The sequence below is a fragment of the Haliaeetus albicilla genome, chromosome 19 (assembly GCF_947461875.1).
Source record: "Haliaeetus albicilla chromosome 19, bHalAlb1.1, whole genome shotgun sequence".
NCBI lineage: Eukaryota > Metazoa > Chordata > Aves > Accipitriformes > Accipitridae > Haliaeetus > Haliaeetus albicilla.
In genome coordinates this window covers 8,726,777-8,743,902 of record NC_091501.1, presented here as the reverse complement: position 1 = coordinate 8,743,902, position 17,126 = coordinate 8,726,777, and the positions used below count along the sequence as shown (strand labels likewise).

The 17,126-nt window shown below is 43.1% G+C and overlaps 1 protein-coding gene and 1 long non-coding RNA gene across 3 annotated transcripts in view; one reads left to right on the top strand and one right to left on the bottom strand.

Moving 5' to 3' along the window:
• Positions 1-3,608: 3,608 nt before the first annotated feature.
• Positions 3,609-8,122, bottom strand: LOC138690075 (uncharacterized). The gene is made up of 2 exons (XR_011328873.1): positions 7,741-8,122; positions 3,609-7,447 (listed from the first exon to the last, which is right to left on the bottom strand). It is a non-coding gene; the product is annotated as an uncharacterized lncRNA (long non-coding RNA).
• Positions 8,123-8,197: 75 nt separating this feature from the next.
• The window catches only part of BRAF (B-Raf proto-oncogene, serine/threonine kinase), an 87,214-nt gene continuing 78,285 nt past the window's right edge, over positions 8,198-17,126 (top strand). For both annotated transcript variants that reach the window (XM_069807534.1, XM_069807533.1), the window contains exon 1: positions 8,198-8,480. In XM_069807534.1, coding sequence (XP_069663635.1) covers positions 8,334-8,480 — 147 coding nt within the window. In that variant the 5' untranslated portion in view covers positions 8,198-8,333. The remainder of the gene's footprint in view (positions 8,481-17,126) is intronic.

The window sequence follows — 17,126 nt, the reverse complement described above, 5'->3', positions numbered from 1 at the left end:
CGTACATTTTCTTGTATCATAGCTAGGTCGGTGAAAACAAATTTCACCAGGAGCTAAAAAAGGATTTTTATACCCATTAGGTTTTCTGTCTATGCTTGAAAGTACTTTACTTCATCCCAGGGCTCCTAAAGCTGTTTGTAAATATTTCATGGAGTTCAGAGGGTCTCTCCCACTTCAGTTGTTGCTTCTGCAGATCTGATGTTTGCCTTATGGGCTGTTTCAGTAAATAGGCTTTTAATGGTATTAGGAGCAAAAACCACCTGAGGTCCAGAAAGTCTAAAAACCATTCTAGTGCCACACGCAATGGTGTGTCGCCGCAAAGACGTAATTGCAAATGCATCGCATTCCTCAGTTCCCACTACAGTCTTGCCTGGATAAAAATGAATGGGGTCACTTGCCCCCAGACTTTCAAAATGGATGTCCAAAATGTGATTCCAGATTCAAGCAGCTACAGAAGTGGTCTAATTTTAGAAGCTGTGTGAATATTTACTATCTCCAGCTGGTATCAATGGGACTTACCTTTGAATAACAACTAGGTAAATCCTATGCCAGCATACCGGGTTGTAGTCCCCTTTAGCCTTTGGCTGATAGTAGTCTCTTCAGGACAGGACTGATGAAATATCATCTCTCTAGAGACTCTGTTATGCCTATGCATGCAATAGCTTCTTCCCCAGTGATATTCAGTGTTGATCAGAATAATATTAGGCTGTCTGGGTACCATGCATTGATTTCTGCGGAGAAGAGAGCTGCAGGTGGCTTAAGAAAAGCCTCATCCCCGAGAGAGTGGAGCAGTACAGCTGAAGTGTGCCATGCTGACATCTGGGTGATGCTGTCTTATTTACAAGCAACAGTCATTATGGACAAGGTGCAACATTTCTGATTTCTATACTTGCATGCAAAGGAGCATGTGTGTGACAGGCAGCATCAAGCTGCTGTTCAGAATATTTCTGGGGGAACAGCAGGCAATGATAGAGATAATCCAGGAGGTGTGAGGATATTGCATTCAGTATTGAGCTGGCTAGTTTACAGAGATGTTTATTATATATTTGGGGGGAGGGGGGGTAATTATTTCTGAGATGTCAGAGTTTATGCTGGCTTTTTATTTAAGTAGAAGACATATGACTGATATTTCAGCTGATGTTACTGAGTATTATGTTTAGTTTGCAGGCACAGGACCATTTACATGAAGGCTCCAACCTAAAGCGGTATTCAGCTGGCTTGCTCAAACTGGCACATTTGTATCGGAGAGGAACCCGTGAATGAGGCAGTGCAGATGCCACCTAGACAGACGATATTTCTTGCGTGAGTGGATGGGAGGTGACTGATACACAGGCTGCATGTGAGGCAGCATGTGTTATTTCTTGGCTGTCTGTCCTGGGTCTGTTTGGTGCAACTAATGTGCAAATGAGCATTGTTCGCAAGCTCTAAACTTCACAAATGCTTTTTGAATGAACACCATAACCCAGAAAGTATTAATTAGGCTAGGGAATATCAGAATCGTTACTGATAACTATAAAGTAACACTGCAGCCTCTTTATTTTTCTGCTTTTGCACTTAGTCATTCTGCTTATATGCTGTGACGTTTGCCAAAATACTGCTCCATTGCCTGACACCAATACAGCTAACAGTGTGATGTGTCTCTGTATGTTCAAATTCAAGTTGTTTGATAGCATCATCAGGTTTATTAATAAATATTAATGTCCTCTGAGGACAGATAGTAGGGTATTGACTAGGCATGCAAACCACTTAAAAACAAGATAAAACAAAGATCTAAGCTGGAGCCTTGCAGAATTCCTGCAGAGCGTGGGTAACAGAAACTGTGTTCATTTACCAAAACAAATGTGTCTTCTGGAGAGAGAAATTGTATCATATTAAAAAGGAATAATGATGTCCGAGGGCCTTTAGCATAACCACAAGCTTCAAGCAATCCACAGCATCAAAAACGTTGAGGCCATTGACCATTGCACCAGAAATTTTGCCTTTGGCCAAGTGCATACTCACAGGAACGATGAGAATATAGGAATGTGGTTCAGAGACTGTCCAAATTCCCACATGCTTGGCAGGCAGCTTGCCTTTATAGGAGAGACTAAATGTCTGTGAGGCTTGTGTTGTCTCGGTGGTAGTGAGGATTAAAAGACAAGGATGGATTATGAACTGTGATACTGACTCTGTCAGCAAAAGACACTTATGTTTAAATACATAAGATGTGTATATTACAATATAAGCATTCATTTTAAAAGGTTATCCATCCTATTTGACCTGTCACTGAAGAACAATAACTCTTAAAACTCCAGCAATGTCGGATATTGCCCTGAAAAACCACAATCGGTCACTGTGTTCTCTCTGTCCCATGTCAAAGCTGCGGTTTCTGTATTTGATTCATATTATTGATTTAGCCTTTTTGGACTCTTAAAGTTTCCTTACTCCAGGCCAATACCAACCCTAATGGACTTTTTCTGCTCAGTGAAGAGGCTAGAAACCAAAAGGTGCAGTTACTATCTAAACTGTTATTAGATCAGAGATGTAGAGAGTTACCAACATGTCTGTAAAGTGCTGGAGAATAAAATTACAGCAGGTACTCAGGCCAGGGGAAGCTCAGCTAGCCTGAATATTATGAAGGAAAATCCTAAGACTGGAACATAATTGAACAGTCATTTTCTGAACAGCAAAATAACTTGTTTGAGGTGGTATCCTTTCCTGCCCTTTCTTCTAAGTCACTCAATTGCGTTAGTGGGTTTTTGTGCCTAAACAGGATGGTTTTGAGTTATGAATGTGATTGTTCTCATTGGAATAATAATGTGAGGAATCTAAAACTATTTAGTCCTTAAAGCTGATCAGCTTATCACTGTCCAACACAAAGGACTGAGAAATCAGATATCTGAACAAGCTGAATGCGTTAAAGGAATGATGAGGAACGCTAAGGTAACAGGAGGGTCTTGACTAATCTTCTCAAACGTGCGATTTGGTCCTGGTTTCAGTAAAGTATGTCAGGCAGGAAAATCAGTGCTCCTTACTCCTTTGTTTCCCTATTTTCATCTGCTTCTCATTTCCCAGGAGAGCCACATCTCCTCCTCCAGTGTCTACTTCTACTATGTTCTCTCTCCATCTAGTCTTTTGCCCCATCCCTTCCCCTCCTTTTCCACTGGCTGATACATTTGTTTTCTTAATAGTGGTTTCAGGGCTCACGCTCTCTCTTCGTGGTCCCATATATGCCACATCTGTCAGTATTTACACTACTGTTCAATAAAACATGTAGTTTTCTCAGCTTCCCATGCTAGTAAGCGAGTGAAGACAGGAAGCCAGCAGAGAGGCAGAGCACTGTGGTGCAGCACATACATTGCTGGACCCTGAAGTCGCTACTCAGATGAGGAAGGAAACAGGTTAGCATTTTGTTCTTGCGATGCTGAACAATGTGCAGGGTACAGAAGGGACCTATATGCGAAGCCACTCCCATGTCCCAGTCCCATCACCTTTCCTGCTCCCTGCCTCCCACACATTGCCTCCAAAGGAAAATGATTTGCTTTTTACCTTCTGAAGGTTTGGGCTGTGGTTTAGGGAGAGAAGAGAAACAGCTTTATAAGTAATGACTAAAATAAATTACGCTTGAATCAAATAAAAACTATGTAAATATTTCCAGTATCATTACAAGAAAATCCAGAATACATTATTATTTATATATATAAAAAAATGCTTGTTAGATCAACATTTCTTTTAATGGTAGAATGAAAACTGAATTAAGAACCTGGTGGATTCCCATTTTCTTCTTTTCTTCCTACTGCCTTTTTTCTCCTAGTCTCCACCCATCCTCATCACTTCTGCTCATGTATTTAATTCAAAGGCAAAGAACTATGAAGTCTCCATCAAGTGAAAAAAAATATGGATGAGATTGTTCATCTGCCAAGTTCAAATCACTACCTGAGTATTACCTGATTTCTCACTGAAGGTATGAATGTTTCAGGTTCAGCAGTGTCACAGAATGGTAAATCTCCTGAACTAGAAGTTCTCAAGAAGGTACCAAAGGAAAAAATATGTATGATCTGTACAGGAATAGTTTAAAGGGAAAAAAAAAGAAAAAAAAGCAGCCTTGCTTTCTCTATTGCCTCACATTGAAGCAATCAGACAGTGATCACTAGAAGTATGAAAAGATGTATAGTATATCATAAAGCGAGTGGGATAATAAGCCAAAAGGTGCTAAAGAGAAGTGGAAAAAAAAAAAATCTGGGTTCTCTCCTCAAAAAATATCTTCAACATTCTTTTCCTGGAGAGCAAAGTAATTTTCTTAAGTATGTATTATTCTGACTAGTAATCAGAAAATGACTTAACTCTGGACAACAGCCTAATTTTTGTTCTGCTTCACATTTTCTGGCCAAGATAACCGGGAACATGACTGTTGTCACTAGTATCTGTGTTCCATCAACATCTGTATTTCTGCTGTTAAGATTGAGGATTAATCTGATATACAGTCAGTACCACTGCCTTAGATAGATGAAGTTGTGCACTTTCACTTCATACTACAGCATTTAAAAGTGACGTGTATTTTAATGTACTTCAGAAGATCTGTAATTATTTTCTCCTGGTGCTGAATTTAATCCAGCATTTTCAAATGTATATGGCCCAAGTGCAAATGCTACAATGTATGGGACAAATACTGTCTGTCCAGTGTGTGAAAAGGCTAAGCAGTTTTTGGAAATTTGGACAAATTTTAAGGGCACTTTAGACATGCAGAGTTTAAGATGTGTCGAATTTTCACACCACTTTAAAAAAATCAGTTTCTATTATCATACCAACATGCAAATTATGTAATTTTTTGATTAAGAAACTGGAAGGCTGGGTTTTTTTTTGAGATAGTCTTCTGTTGAAAGAATATCATAAATGAGACCAATATTAGGTTTCATCTAATATCTCTTTTGGACGTTCTCATTTTGGAGCATCTCATTAAGATTAATTCTTTTTTGGGGGGGAAAGGATAAAGACGTGTTCAAATGCTCACGAGACAGTTTCTGTCAGGCAGCCATATTATTTTTTCTACTGACTAATTAAAACATAGTTCTCTGGAAATTCAGGTGTTGATTAGATCAGACAAATGTTCTGGTGGTGGGCAATCTAGCTGAAGAGTCTTTGTCTTTTAACAGCTGGACTTGTTTTCTGATCTGAATTAAAATAAAAAAATTCTGAGGAGGATCAAACCCCAGTGCATAACTAAGAGTTTGATGGGAGGTGGCAGGTTTTTTATTTACAAGTATGCATTACCTGCTGCAATACCAGATAAACTGGCTGTGCTGCATTGTAGGAATCAACCAGCCAGTGCCCCAAGTGGCCTCTGGATTTGATAACAGAAACCAGCCTGTCACATCTAGGTTATAAGTTTGATTTTGACCGATGTTGATAATGAAAGCTAGTCTCTGTAAAAGATGATGATGATATCAATTATCAGTAGATGGGATTTCATATCACCAAGAAATTGTTACAGCTATTAATGACTTATCTTCCATCATGACGGATTAAGCAGAGAGACCAAAGATGCCACCATGTGAAGGAGTAGGAAATTCCATTATCACCAGGTGTGGATTCCACCAAACAAAAGGGAAGTATAGCATAAATAGTAGATTTCTGTCTCCTTCCTACACAACTATCTTTTAAAATAGTATTATGTTCTTTATTTTAGGTGGAACACTGTTTTTTATCTCATGTATTTCAGGCGGTAACTCTGCTGTGTTCCCAGTTTTGGTCATCAGTTGTCAATATTAGAGTTTAGAATTGCAACTCTTCAGGTGGTACATCAAATGTAATAAGGAAGTCTAGCAACTATATTTTATGTGAATGCAAATCTTCTGAGAAAATCAGAAGCTCAGGAATAAAGGCATGCAATATTACTAAAAGCATTGGGAAAGGTATTACAAGTTACAGATTGATAGCAGTCAACTAAATCCACTGCTAGAATTATGCCCCAGACATAAATTGCTTAGGGAATAAAACAAGGGCTATGACTACACTCTGTACATTGAGACTAAATTATCCCTTGGTATAAATCTCATTGAAAAGAATGGACTTACTCTATTAGTTAACCCATACTACTCTGTTGGCTTTTCCACAACAGGCTGTGTGCTGGGAGAGCCATCTCATATTACCTCTGCTGCCTCTTCCTTCAAAGATAAGAGAAATTTGTCCCAGCGTTTAGTCCTCAGCATGTGCATTATTTTCCAGAGGCTGTGTGCGTTTTTCACTGCCATTACACATTCCCATCGCATAGCAGGAATCACTGATAATTATCCTCTTCATTAATGTGGCTATTAGAGAGACATTTCTAAACTTGGCGAGCTGCTTAGTTTGTTCATTTGATTCTCATATATTTGTGCAGCCCTTTTGTTGACTGCACTGCAGGCCACCAGTCGTAGGAAAACCTAGGCTCCTATCTCAGGAAGGCATAGCCTGTCAGATAATCAATTAAAATCCATTTAAACATTAACTAGATGATTTTGCTTATTTCTGTGTTCAGGAGGTGTTTAATACTGCATAGCTCTCTACAGGGAAGACCCTCAGCTAAATTCATGTCCGAGGTTCCTTCCCTCCGTACCACAGTGTCTGGTATTCCTGACTCTATCGTGTTTTTGCTGTGTCTGTACAGTAAATTGATGTTGCATTTATTTGCCAGTTACACTGCCAGTATCAAACTGAATTTGAAATGCTTTTACACACCAATGGCCCCAGCATGAAAGGTGAAATATAAACCTCAAATCTATCATCGGGATTATTACATTAAGAGTTGTATGGTTACATATTCACAACTGAAGTGAAACAAAGATAAGGATGTTTGCACTTGCATGGTTCAACTTAGTATTTCAACTGACTACCATGATATATATCAGGTTGACATAGAACAGCCTTTACCTTCTGTGAAATCTTGCTGCTGTTCTGGCAAATTAGCTTTTCTTTGCGATGCATTAAGATACTGTTACCAATTTGGCATTTATCATAAAGACCTTTTCAGCAAGGAAGCAACTTAAAACGCCTGATTTACTGAATGCTTTGTGTGTGTAAGCGGCATTTCGATGTTTGTGGCACACAGGGATATGACACAGGTCAATTTTTTACTTTAAACGGGGGCACTCTGCCACTTTTGGGGAAGATGGCCGTGGGCTCTGGGGACATGGCGGGAGCAGGCTTTGGGGGGCAGCTGTGGCTGCGGGCTCCAGCTCCTCCTCACTTCTGAGCTGGAGGGAGCGGCATTTCCCAATGCACCCTACCGACCCCCTTGGTTCTTCCGTCATTGACGCCAGAGGACCGAAGCCCACGGCAGTCCCCCTGCGTGAGCCCACCTTTTTCTCCCCGGTAAGCCAGGCTGTCGGGGAAGGCGGTGCACATCCCGTCACGCAGAGAGGGTGCAGACAGGACGGACGCTCGTGTTCAGAAACCAGGATCCGCTCCCAGGCCTCCAGACAGGACAAGGCTAAACAGAGGGTAAGGGAGAGGTGTTACCGGGGAGAAGGAAGAGGTCCCGGTTCCCGCTGAGCTCCCCGCCAGAACCTTCCCTCGCCTGAAGCGCCCTGCAAAAACGACGCAGGAGCCTGTGGCAGCCCAAGGCCTAACTGCCATCCGTGGAAAAAAACAGGGAGGTTTTGTCAATCCCAGCGATCAATTATCGTAGTTGTTACTAGAGCAGGCACAACGTTTTCACAGGAAAAAGTGACTTTTGGAAGCGTCGCTGTCGCTGTCGCACGGCGGGTGTTTGTAAAGATTTACCTCAAAACGGCAACGCTACTGTTCGTCAAAGGGTGCCAGACCGGCCGAGGGTCTGGCGCTCCCTCTCCCCGCCCGGCTCTTCGCCGCGCTCCCGCTCCAGCCCGCACCGCACGTCAGACCCCGCTCGCTTCTCAATTCACCCCCGCCGGCCCCCGGGCCCGCCCGCTTCGCCCGCCGCGCCGGGCCCGGCCGGGGCGGGCGCGGGGGGGGGGGTTGCAGCGCGCTGAGGCGCCGACTTTGCTTCCGCGCCGCCAGGGGGCGCTGCGGCGACGGCGGGGGGCGGGGCGGCGGCGAGGGGGCGGGGCCCGAGCCCACGTTCGAGTTCCCAGGGCGACGGGTGGTCGCGCCGTGACGTCAGGGTGTTTCCCGGTGACGTCAGGCGGCCCATGCGCAGTGGCCGCGGCGGCGATTCTGGGTGACGTCACGGCCCGGGCGTGACGTGCCGGTGGCGCGGGCCGCTGGGAGCTGGCCGGGATCCGCGCTCGCCCCCCTTCCCCCCCCCCCCCCCCACTACGGGTCGCGGCTGGGGGCGTCCTGGCGGCGGGGACGCGGCTCCCCCCTCCCCCTCCCTCGCCCCAGCGCTTCGATCCAAGATGGCGGCGCTGAGCAGCGGCAGCAGCGCGGAGGGGGCCTCGCTCTTCAACGGGGACATGGAGCCCGAGCCGCCGCCGCCGCCCGCGCTCGGCGCCTGCTACGCGGGGGGCAGCGGCGGCAGCGGCGACCCGGCCATCCCGGAGGAGGTGAGGCCACACGGCGGCTGCGGCGGACACCCGCCCCCCCGCCGCCGATCGCGCCCCCGCCCCCTGCGGCCGGCCCGCACCCGGGGGCCGACGCCGGGCCCGGCCCGGCCGGGGCGGCGGCGGCGGCGCGGGGCTCGCCGGGGCCCCGCGGGGCGCGGTGAGGCGCGGAGCCGGCGGTGGCGGGGATCCCCGGTCCGGGGAGGCCCCGGCCTCCTCCTCCTCCTCCTCCTCCTCCTCCCCCCCCCCGCCATCCGGCGGCGGGGACGCCGCTCGCTCCAGCCGCCGCCGGTGATGCGGTGTCGGGGCGGGGAGGCTCCGCGGCCTCGCTGCCGCCGCGCATCTCCGCCCCCGCAGGCAGCGCCCGGGGCCCGGGCCCGCGCTGTCCCGGGGGCGGCCCGTGCCGTGCCGTGCCGTGCCGTGAGGAGGCGGCGCGCCTGGACCCGCGGGGTTTGAGGGGGGGGGGGGACGGACGACGACCTGGGGGCCGGGGCTTGCCCCGTCCCGCCGCGCTCCGGCCGGGGGCGGGTGGCGGCGGCGGTCACGGTCTGGTTTCAGACGAGCCCACCTGCGCGGCCCTGCTGCCAGGCTGGCTGTTACCTGGCGGCTGTGGCCGGCAAAGGTTTTGGGGGGGGGGGGGGGGGTTGTAGTCGGTGTCCCCCGACGGCTTTGAAACACTCAGAACAGATTTTAAAACCGGGGTCGGGCACGGTTGGTTGGTTGCTTTTGTGGGTGCTGGGCTCACCGTTTCTGCACGAGGAAACGTTAACGGACGGGGCACTCCGCAGGCACTGAGGGTGTCAGGCCTCTGGTGCGTGTGCGTGTGTCTCTTACATACTTCCTGTGTTTTGGGGCATATTACTTAACTTCCCAATCCCACGGAGAGCGGGCAGTACTACCTGTTTTGCTAGGGTTAAAGCGTAAGCTGCTAATGCTTCTGAACCCTTTTTGGAAGGTGGAATAAAATGTGCCGTAACAGCGCAAGGTATTTTGCAGATTCGAGAACTGTAGGCATAGAAGTCGGAAGGAATTGCCAAATGCCATGCATTAAGTCTGTTCTGGAGGTAAATACAGATGCCAGAAGCTCTGCCTTCTTGTTCCGAGCGTTAGTTGCTGAAGATTATTTTGGCTCAGCTTTCCCGAGTGTGCCTGTGTAATCGGTACAGGACCTCTCATCTGTGAGCAGAGTCTCATGGCCCTGTGAGGTGCCGAGCCCACCAGGTAGCGGCTCCTTGCTACTCTGGGGGGAGAGCCTCTAGCAGGGAGAATGAGCTGGCTTCGGTCATCAGCTCACAGAGGGGCCCAGTTTGTCTCCCAGCTCACTAGAAAAAGACTTATCTTTTTATCCATTTTGTTTATAATAGCATAGTGGATTATAGTGGAATTAATGAATTGAGGAGTTTGACAAGTACTAGATCTCATGCTGGGTAGACGGCCAGAAAGGAGAAATAGGGAAGGAGTCTGCCCCTATCGATGCTAGTGAGAGGCGAGATTGATTCCCGCATCTTAAGGAGCTACTGGCTTACTTGCTGAAGGCAGGCCAAACTCAGCAGTATATATGTATTTTACACATAACCAGCAGGGTGATTAAATGCTTTGAATAATGCAAGTCCAGTCTTAAATTTCCTGAGTAGGGAAAAACTCTCAACTGGTTGAGAAACCTTGAATACCTCAAGAGGGGGGTTTAGCAAATGCTTTCTTTTAGCAGCAAGATGAGGTTAAAAAGCTTCTTGCTGACTTTTATCACCCAGATTGTGCTGCTGCAGCTGTGCATGGAACTGAATTTCTGTTATTTCTGCCATAAAAACCCAAATCTCTGTGGAGTTGTTTCCATAACTGGTTTGTATTGTGGCCCTAGAAACAGTAATATCAATACAGCTGACCTGGGTAAATAAACTGCAGTGCAGGAGAGAGGGGAGGGGAAAGCAGTGGCAGGAGGCAAGAATTTTTTAAAAAGACCAATTTTCATACCAAGGGGAATGTTTGTGAAACTGCAATAAGTCACTTGAACTTTAGAAATATTTTAGCCTGCGTCAGTTATTAGATTTGACTCCAAATGCTAAATTCTTCTCCCCCTGCCCTGAATATCTTGCATCCCTACATGAGAGATGGAGAGAGAGGCAGTCTGGTATCTGGAACACCTGCCAACCAGAGAGGTTGGTATGTTGCAGGTATGGGTGCATATATTCAAGGTTAGGAAGCGTGTAGGGGTATTCTTGTATTATTTAACAGCAAACTTCTTATACATTGGAAGTACTGAAACACACAAGTCTAAGGCAGAGCTGGTGCTAGAATTTTTATTTTCTGATGTGGTTTAGTTCTTTAGTTAGCTAGTTCTTTCTCAAGTCGTAAGTCATTAAATCTTGTTTACTGTGTAAGTATACTCATTACTTCATCTAAACCTGTACTTTTAATAAAGTTCAAGACCAAAAAATTGCTGATACAGTTAAAATGGAAACTATCCTTAATACTGAAACAAGCCAACCTAAAGTGTAATGCAAATGCAAAGTGACATAAGTCAGAAAACTACTGAAGTGCTTCTGACTGACTCATGGCTCTAATGAAAGTACATGTTCTAGTGTTTTGTTTCATTCCTTCAAGACAAGGTAAATCTAAGCTTTAAAAGGAACCTGGCTGTGGAAGCCTGTCAAGGAGCATAACCTCACTTATTTTGGGGGGGTACCTGGAAATGTTTAGTTCCCTATAATCTTTCGGGAACTGCCATCCCGATATCCAGAAGGAAAACCTTCAGTTCTGTACTCAGTGTCTAGTCTTAAAAGAGAGGTGGACAACAAGAATCTCTGACAGACCTTGAAGTAGTCTTACACAAACTTTAAGTTGGAGGCCTTTGGTAAAGGAGGTATTCTATATCAAGATTGTAATCGAATGCTTCTGTGTTGGTTAAAACAACCTCAACATTGCTTATGCATTCAAGGGTTGGGGTTTTTAAAAACAAGTTTAAGCCATGCCATTCAACTCATGGCCTGTTTTTAATCAAATAATGGATTTAGTTCTTCAGAAGTTGCCTCAGTACCCTAACTGCTGATGCTAAAAATCTTCTTCCCGTAACGAAGTCATTGCATAAGAGCATAATAATTGCTAAAGCATTTTTTTCTGTATTACAATTCAAGATTAGTAAGAGTAACTGCACATGAACTCAAGATAGTACATTTAGGAAATAGGTACTTCTTGGAGGCATAAGGATTTGAAAAGGGTAGGGGCAAGTGACTTTAGCAGAAATTTTCCTCCTCTGCTCGCTGTTCAGTTGCTGGTGTTGGGAAGCCTAGGATGAGTGCTGGCGTCCAGAGGCACGTAGGTTGGCTTCTTCCCCAGGATGAATTCTCAGGACAAGAGATTGTTTGGATGGAGGGCTTTCAGAGTGTTACAGGGTTGTTGATATAGTAAGGAGTTGCGTGACAGCTGGGAGGAAAGGCTCTGTTCTTTTTGCTAGAGATTATTTACACCAATATTAAATAATTCAAATGGGATTTTCTGTACCTTTGTGCCCTGAACTGCTCTTTGGAAGACAAAAATTACTTTGAAGGCTGTGAAGTGAGGGCCTGAGCTGTTGGACAGTCGATACTTTTCTAGATGGCAACGCTGGAATTTGTCCTGCATGAAGTTGTATATTTAGAAACCTTAATCTTATAAAACAGGTTTAAGAAGAATAAAATGCATAGAATGAAAAGGTGCCTCTAACCTTATAATATGAAGTAAGTGGTGGGTTCTCATAAAGTAACATAGGTACACCGAGGAAAAACTGGCGTTGTTTTTGTTGCAGTAACATTTAGGGAACCTGTCATGCTAGGAATTAAAATAACTCTCCTTTTAAGTTTCTATTTCTCTGAAGATTTTACAATTAAACGTGCTACTTACTTGGAAAGTTGAAACAATATAAGCGGGTTTTTTTACTTCATTGCTTTTGTAGTTTTGGGAATACATTTTATGTTGAATCTCAATTATGTTTCATTGCATTTGTGTTCAGTGATTGAGCTGACTTTATAGTCTGTGAATGACATCCTATTTAATTGTGAGGACAAGTTAAACTTTAGCTACAAGATGCTTCATAACCAGCTAATATTCTGCAGGAGTATATCTCAAAAGATAAGTGAAATAATTCTTTTGTTTTGCACAGCAGAGGAAAGGCCTTAGCTGAATACTATGTCTGACTTCGGGTCACAGGTTCTGGAAATACATGGTCTAGTAGGGGAGAGCCTAGAGAAGAAAAATAGGGGTGATCTGGGGTCTAGAATATCAGAGCTTTGAGGAAAGACTGAAAAAAATGTGGTTATTTAAAAAAGAAATGGAAGTTGTCAAATCTGATGCAAAGAAGAATTCAGATTACTTGTTCTCGAGGCTTGTGGCAATTACTATCAGAAGTACCGCGTTTAAATGGTTGCACATTACTATTAGACCTTTTTCTTCATAGTGAAGCGTGAAAATAGACTCTCTTAACTCATTTATAAAATGTCCGTTAATAGATTCCATCACCTCCACAGGCAAACATATGTCAGGAGTGATGGGGGAAAGTTGATCCAAGTGTAGAAAAGATGATGGCTTTGATAACCTCTTGGTTTTTTTTTTCCTTAGGCTTTTTATGATTTATTTGTGGCAAGGTAGATCGAACGTTAGAACACAACCTTGAAATACTTGAGTTTAGCAGGGATATTAAAGAGATTTCTGCTTATGATGTTTTTCCCAAAAGGCAATAGGATTAACAGCTCTGTCCTGTGGTAGCTTCTTTGATTACACAAAACTTGCTTAATGGAGTAGTGGCTCCTTCTGAAAAGTGTTGATGTCTTGGGAGGCTTGTTTCTTGTCTCTGTGGATATCTGCAAACTGGTTGGATACAAAGTGTTTGGTACTGAGTTTCTTGTTCATTTATGTTGTTACTTAAGCCAGTAATGCTATTCCCATTTTTATTTTGTTGTAGTTGTTAAACTCGGAGACCTCTTATTTTTAAAGTGGTTCTAATAATAGCCTTCTTGACACTTGTTTAGCCAGGAAAGGCAATTCTTTTGTTGCATGCAGTTAAAAATACTGTAGACCAAATAAGATTTGTTTGGTTTTTTTTATGGAGATATCTTTTGATGGTAGCTGTTTATAAAAACAAACTGAAAAAAGCCCAGATTTCCTTAAAGCTCCAATATTCCACTATGTTTTGTTAGTTTGTAACAGATCTATAGTTCAGTTTTATTTTTCTATCTATAGAAAACTTGACTGCATTAAATATTTTGGAGGGAATTTATTAGAGGGAAATATAATTTTATTTGTACTTCCAAGGGAAACAAAAGAAGGTTTCAAATAATCATGAAATTGCTAATTCTTTTCCAATCCAGCCTTACACAGAAGCTGTTTCAGGTTTAAGAGGTTTTTTTGGAGATACTTTTTGGCCAAGTGTAAGTTTTATGTCAGTTATATTTTCAGTTTGAACCACTCACTTTTGAAGGGTGGTGTAATGTACAGTATAGTAGAAATGCTCTGTCATAACCGTAGTCGCTAACGGTTGCTGCTGCTCCCTATCCCTGCAGTTACGCTGAAGTCAATCAAATGGTGCTCAGCCACCCAGAGCAGGAGGTTTTGCCGTTTCCTGTGCCTGCGTCGGGCCGCTCAGCCAGATCTGCTCCCTTGTGCCAAATTAGTACCACGTAGGTCCTTTCCTACGCTGATTCAACTCACTAACACTGAAGAAAATTGGCATCGCTTTTGCCAGGTTAGTTTTCCGCAAGCTTAGCGAACTGAATCTCCTCAACATGGCACCCAATGAGCTCCAAAACTCTTGCGAGGTAGGAGACAAAAAGGAATGTGGTTAGGGGGAGTAGTGGTAGTATGGTGGGGGTTTTCCCCCCTCCTTTTTTTTTTTTTTTCTTTTTTTTAAGATCATATTTGTCCCATGAAACTGCACTGGCCTTCATTTAATTTTTTATATTTGAATGGGAAGTCTTGTTCAACTGAGGCTTCCTTAGCTGGGCTTGCCAGGTTTAGATCCTGATGCATTAGATCTTTATGGTCTTGAGCTTCCCATGCTAGGTTGTAACAATCTTACTTGGTCTCTCTGGGTTGCTTCTGAGCATACCTTTCACAGAAATGTGATTACATGCCATAGTTTTTCCAGTGTGCCAGGGATGTGGAGGTCCTCTATGAGGTTCTTGTACACTAAATATAGTTTTCCAACAGCTTTGACCACATGAGAGTTCTAGGTACAGTATTTAGTTTTTTGAAGTGTGAGATAGTTTTCATAATTTTCAACTGTTCACACATCAGTGTGTGTGAACGCAGCTACTTTCTCATAGTGAGCGCAGGACACGAGTCAGTATGCAATATACGTGTTTCTTTGCTTCAGCTTTTTTATTCCAGTTGCTCTTGAGCTTTTTGGGCATATAATGGAATCCTCCTAATCTTCCCTTCTGTGCACAGCTTCTTTCCAAAACGATAGAATACATATTTGTGCAACTGATTTCCTCTTCTGTGGCCAGTGCTAAAATTAAACAAGGCTGCCTGATGCAGAATTACGTGCCTTTTCTTCTTTTTTTTCCTGTTTGAACCCCTTGCTGCAAGTTTTTGGCTTGTTACGCCACCTTTTTAGCATATGTGCATTTTGAAGGAGGGGCAACAGTGCCTTTCTTTATTCTGTTTCTGATGACATTTTATGAATGTGGACCCTAGCAAAAAAAGGTGAAACAGGCAAAGGTCTAATTTTTAACCATTCAGGCAGGAGTTTTCGGGGAACAGTGCTGCCAGCTGTCATCACACCGTGATACTCCCCAACCAACGTGAACATTAAAGATCAGAAAACAGAACCTGTGCTCTTTTCAAAATGGAGCTTGTTGTGCAGTGTGGGTATAGTGCTCGGTTTCAAATGGATTCTCCACACTATTGATATTGAATTCAGGAGTTCATAGGAATATGTTTGGGCACTGAAGGAAGCTTTTCATTTTCTAAGGTTCTGATCAAGTGAAATATTTTTGTGGGTTCTCCCAGTATACCTGCAAATAATTTGGTATGAAGAGGCAGTTCAATTTCTACATGAAGGGTACCAACTTTCTTTAAAATCTTTCTTCTAGGAGGCAAGGAAGTAAGGTTGTTAATGAACAAAATGTACTTACTGTTTGAAAATGTGTTGCGTAACTAAATGGCTAGGAATTTTTTTTACTGCAAAAAGGGGGATACCAGCTCTAATATCTTCATCTGTTACTTAGTGAGGCTCCTTAAACAGTATAGTCATTAGTAAAGCTGTTGTTAAATACACTGATAAGTAGTAAATACTTTTCAAATGCAGTTACACTGTGTTCAGTCAACATTTTCTGACATTTGGAGCACAGGCTTGGTAACTTTTTTTTTTTTACTTTATTTCAGATAAAGGGATTGTTTTGAGGGTAGGCATTTCTGAAGTCTGAGTAGTGTGTCTAGTTTTTTTAATCTCTCTAGTTATTCACTAAAGGTGTTTGAAAAGCACTATAAGATCAACATGAAATAAATAATGAAATAAAATACATCATTATGACTTCAAGAAGCTGGTAGTATCTAGGTGTTTGAAACTGGATGGTTGTATATTGGTGCCTCAATCTTTGAACTGGTTTTGTGAAATTATGCATTAAATCTTAATAGGTCAAACATTCTCTCTAATTAGTTGTAAGTAATGTAGATTTAAATGTGAGTCTTTAGCATCGTCTGAGGTAGCTTTCAGAAAGGATTTCTTTAAGGATTCTCGTAATTTTGCTAGATTACAATTTGTAAGTGCTAATAAAGTCTTTTATGACGTTTTTAAGCTTATGTACATCGTTGAAAATTGATGTAACTTTTTCCAGTCTCTTGATTTGGTAGTTATAGGTTATAAGTCTTGCAGCAGGTTTTATGTACTAAATAGTTCTCCAATTTGATCAGCTGAAGTTTGACTGAGTCAAATGAAAATGGCTTTTTCAGCGGGGTTTGGATTTTTTTCAGTTTTCTAAACTAGAATGTTTTCAACATCCTTCCATGGTAGCTGTTGTATCTTGGTTTGGATTTTTTTTTCTTTAAACTCTCGAACCCTACAATGAGTGGAAGGGAGCCAATTCTACCTTTTAAATGATTTCATTTTTCATGTTGGTACTAGAGTTACTAAGGCAGCATGGTCCGCTGAGTAGAACATGGAATGCCGTTTAGGAGAATGTGGTTTCTGTGGCAGTTTCTATTTGTGACTGTTTTCTGTGACTGGGAGCAAATTACTTGTATTTTGCAAATAAAAAAGTACATTTGCTGTATTTCAGGTTTTGAGACCTGTTTCTGATAAAAATGGGATACCTCAGTTACTTTATTGGATCACAGATATTTCTGAACAAACAGAATATATTTATACTTGACTAACAATTCCAGCTGTCTCTTGCATTTTCTAACTGGTTGGTGGAAAACACATGCACAGTGTAGTAATAGTTTAGTGGTAGAATATTGCAAAGTGTATAACAAATTATTTTATGGATTGATAACATGAACTTTTAAATAGGTGCTGATTATCTTTTCTGGATAGTCTAATTAATTGTGTGCTCTGGCAAGGATTGAGCAGAATAAGTTCTGTAGTTCAGCCGAGACTGAGTTTATTTGTTTTGTCATTTTAATTAACGTGACCCAAGCTGTGTAAGAGCTCTGCTCAACTAGCGTTTGCTTCTTACA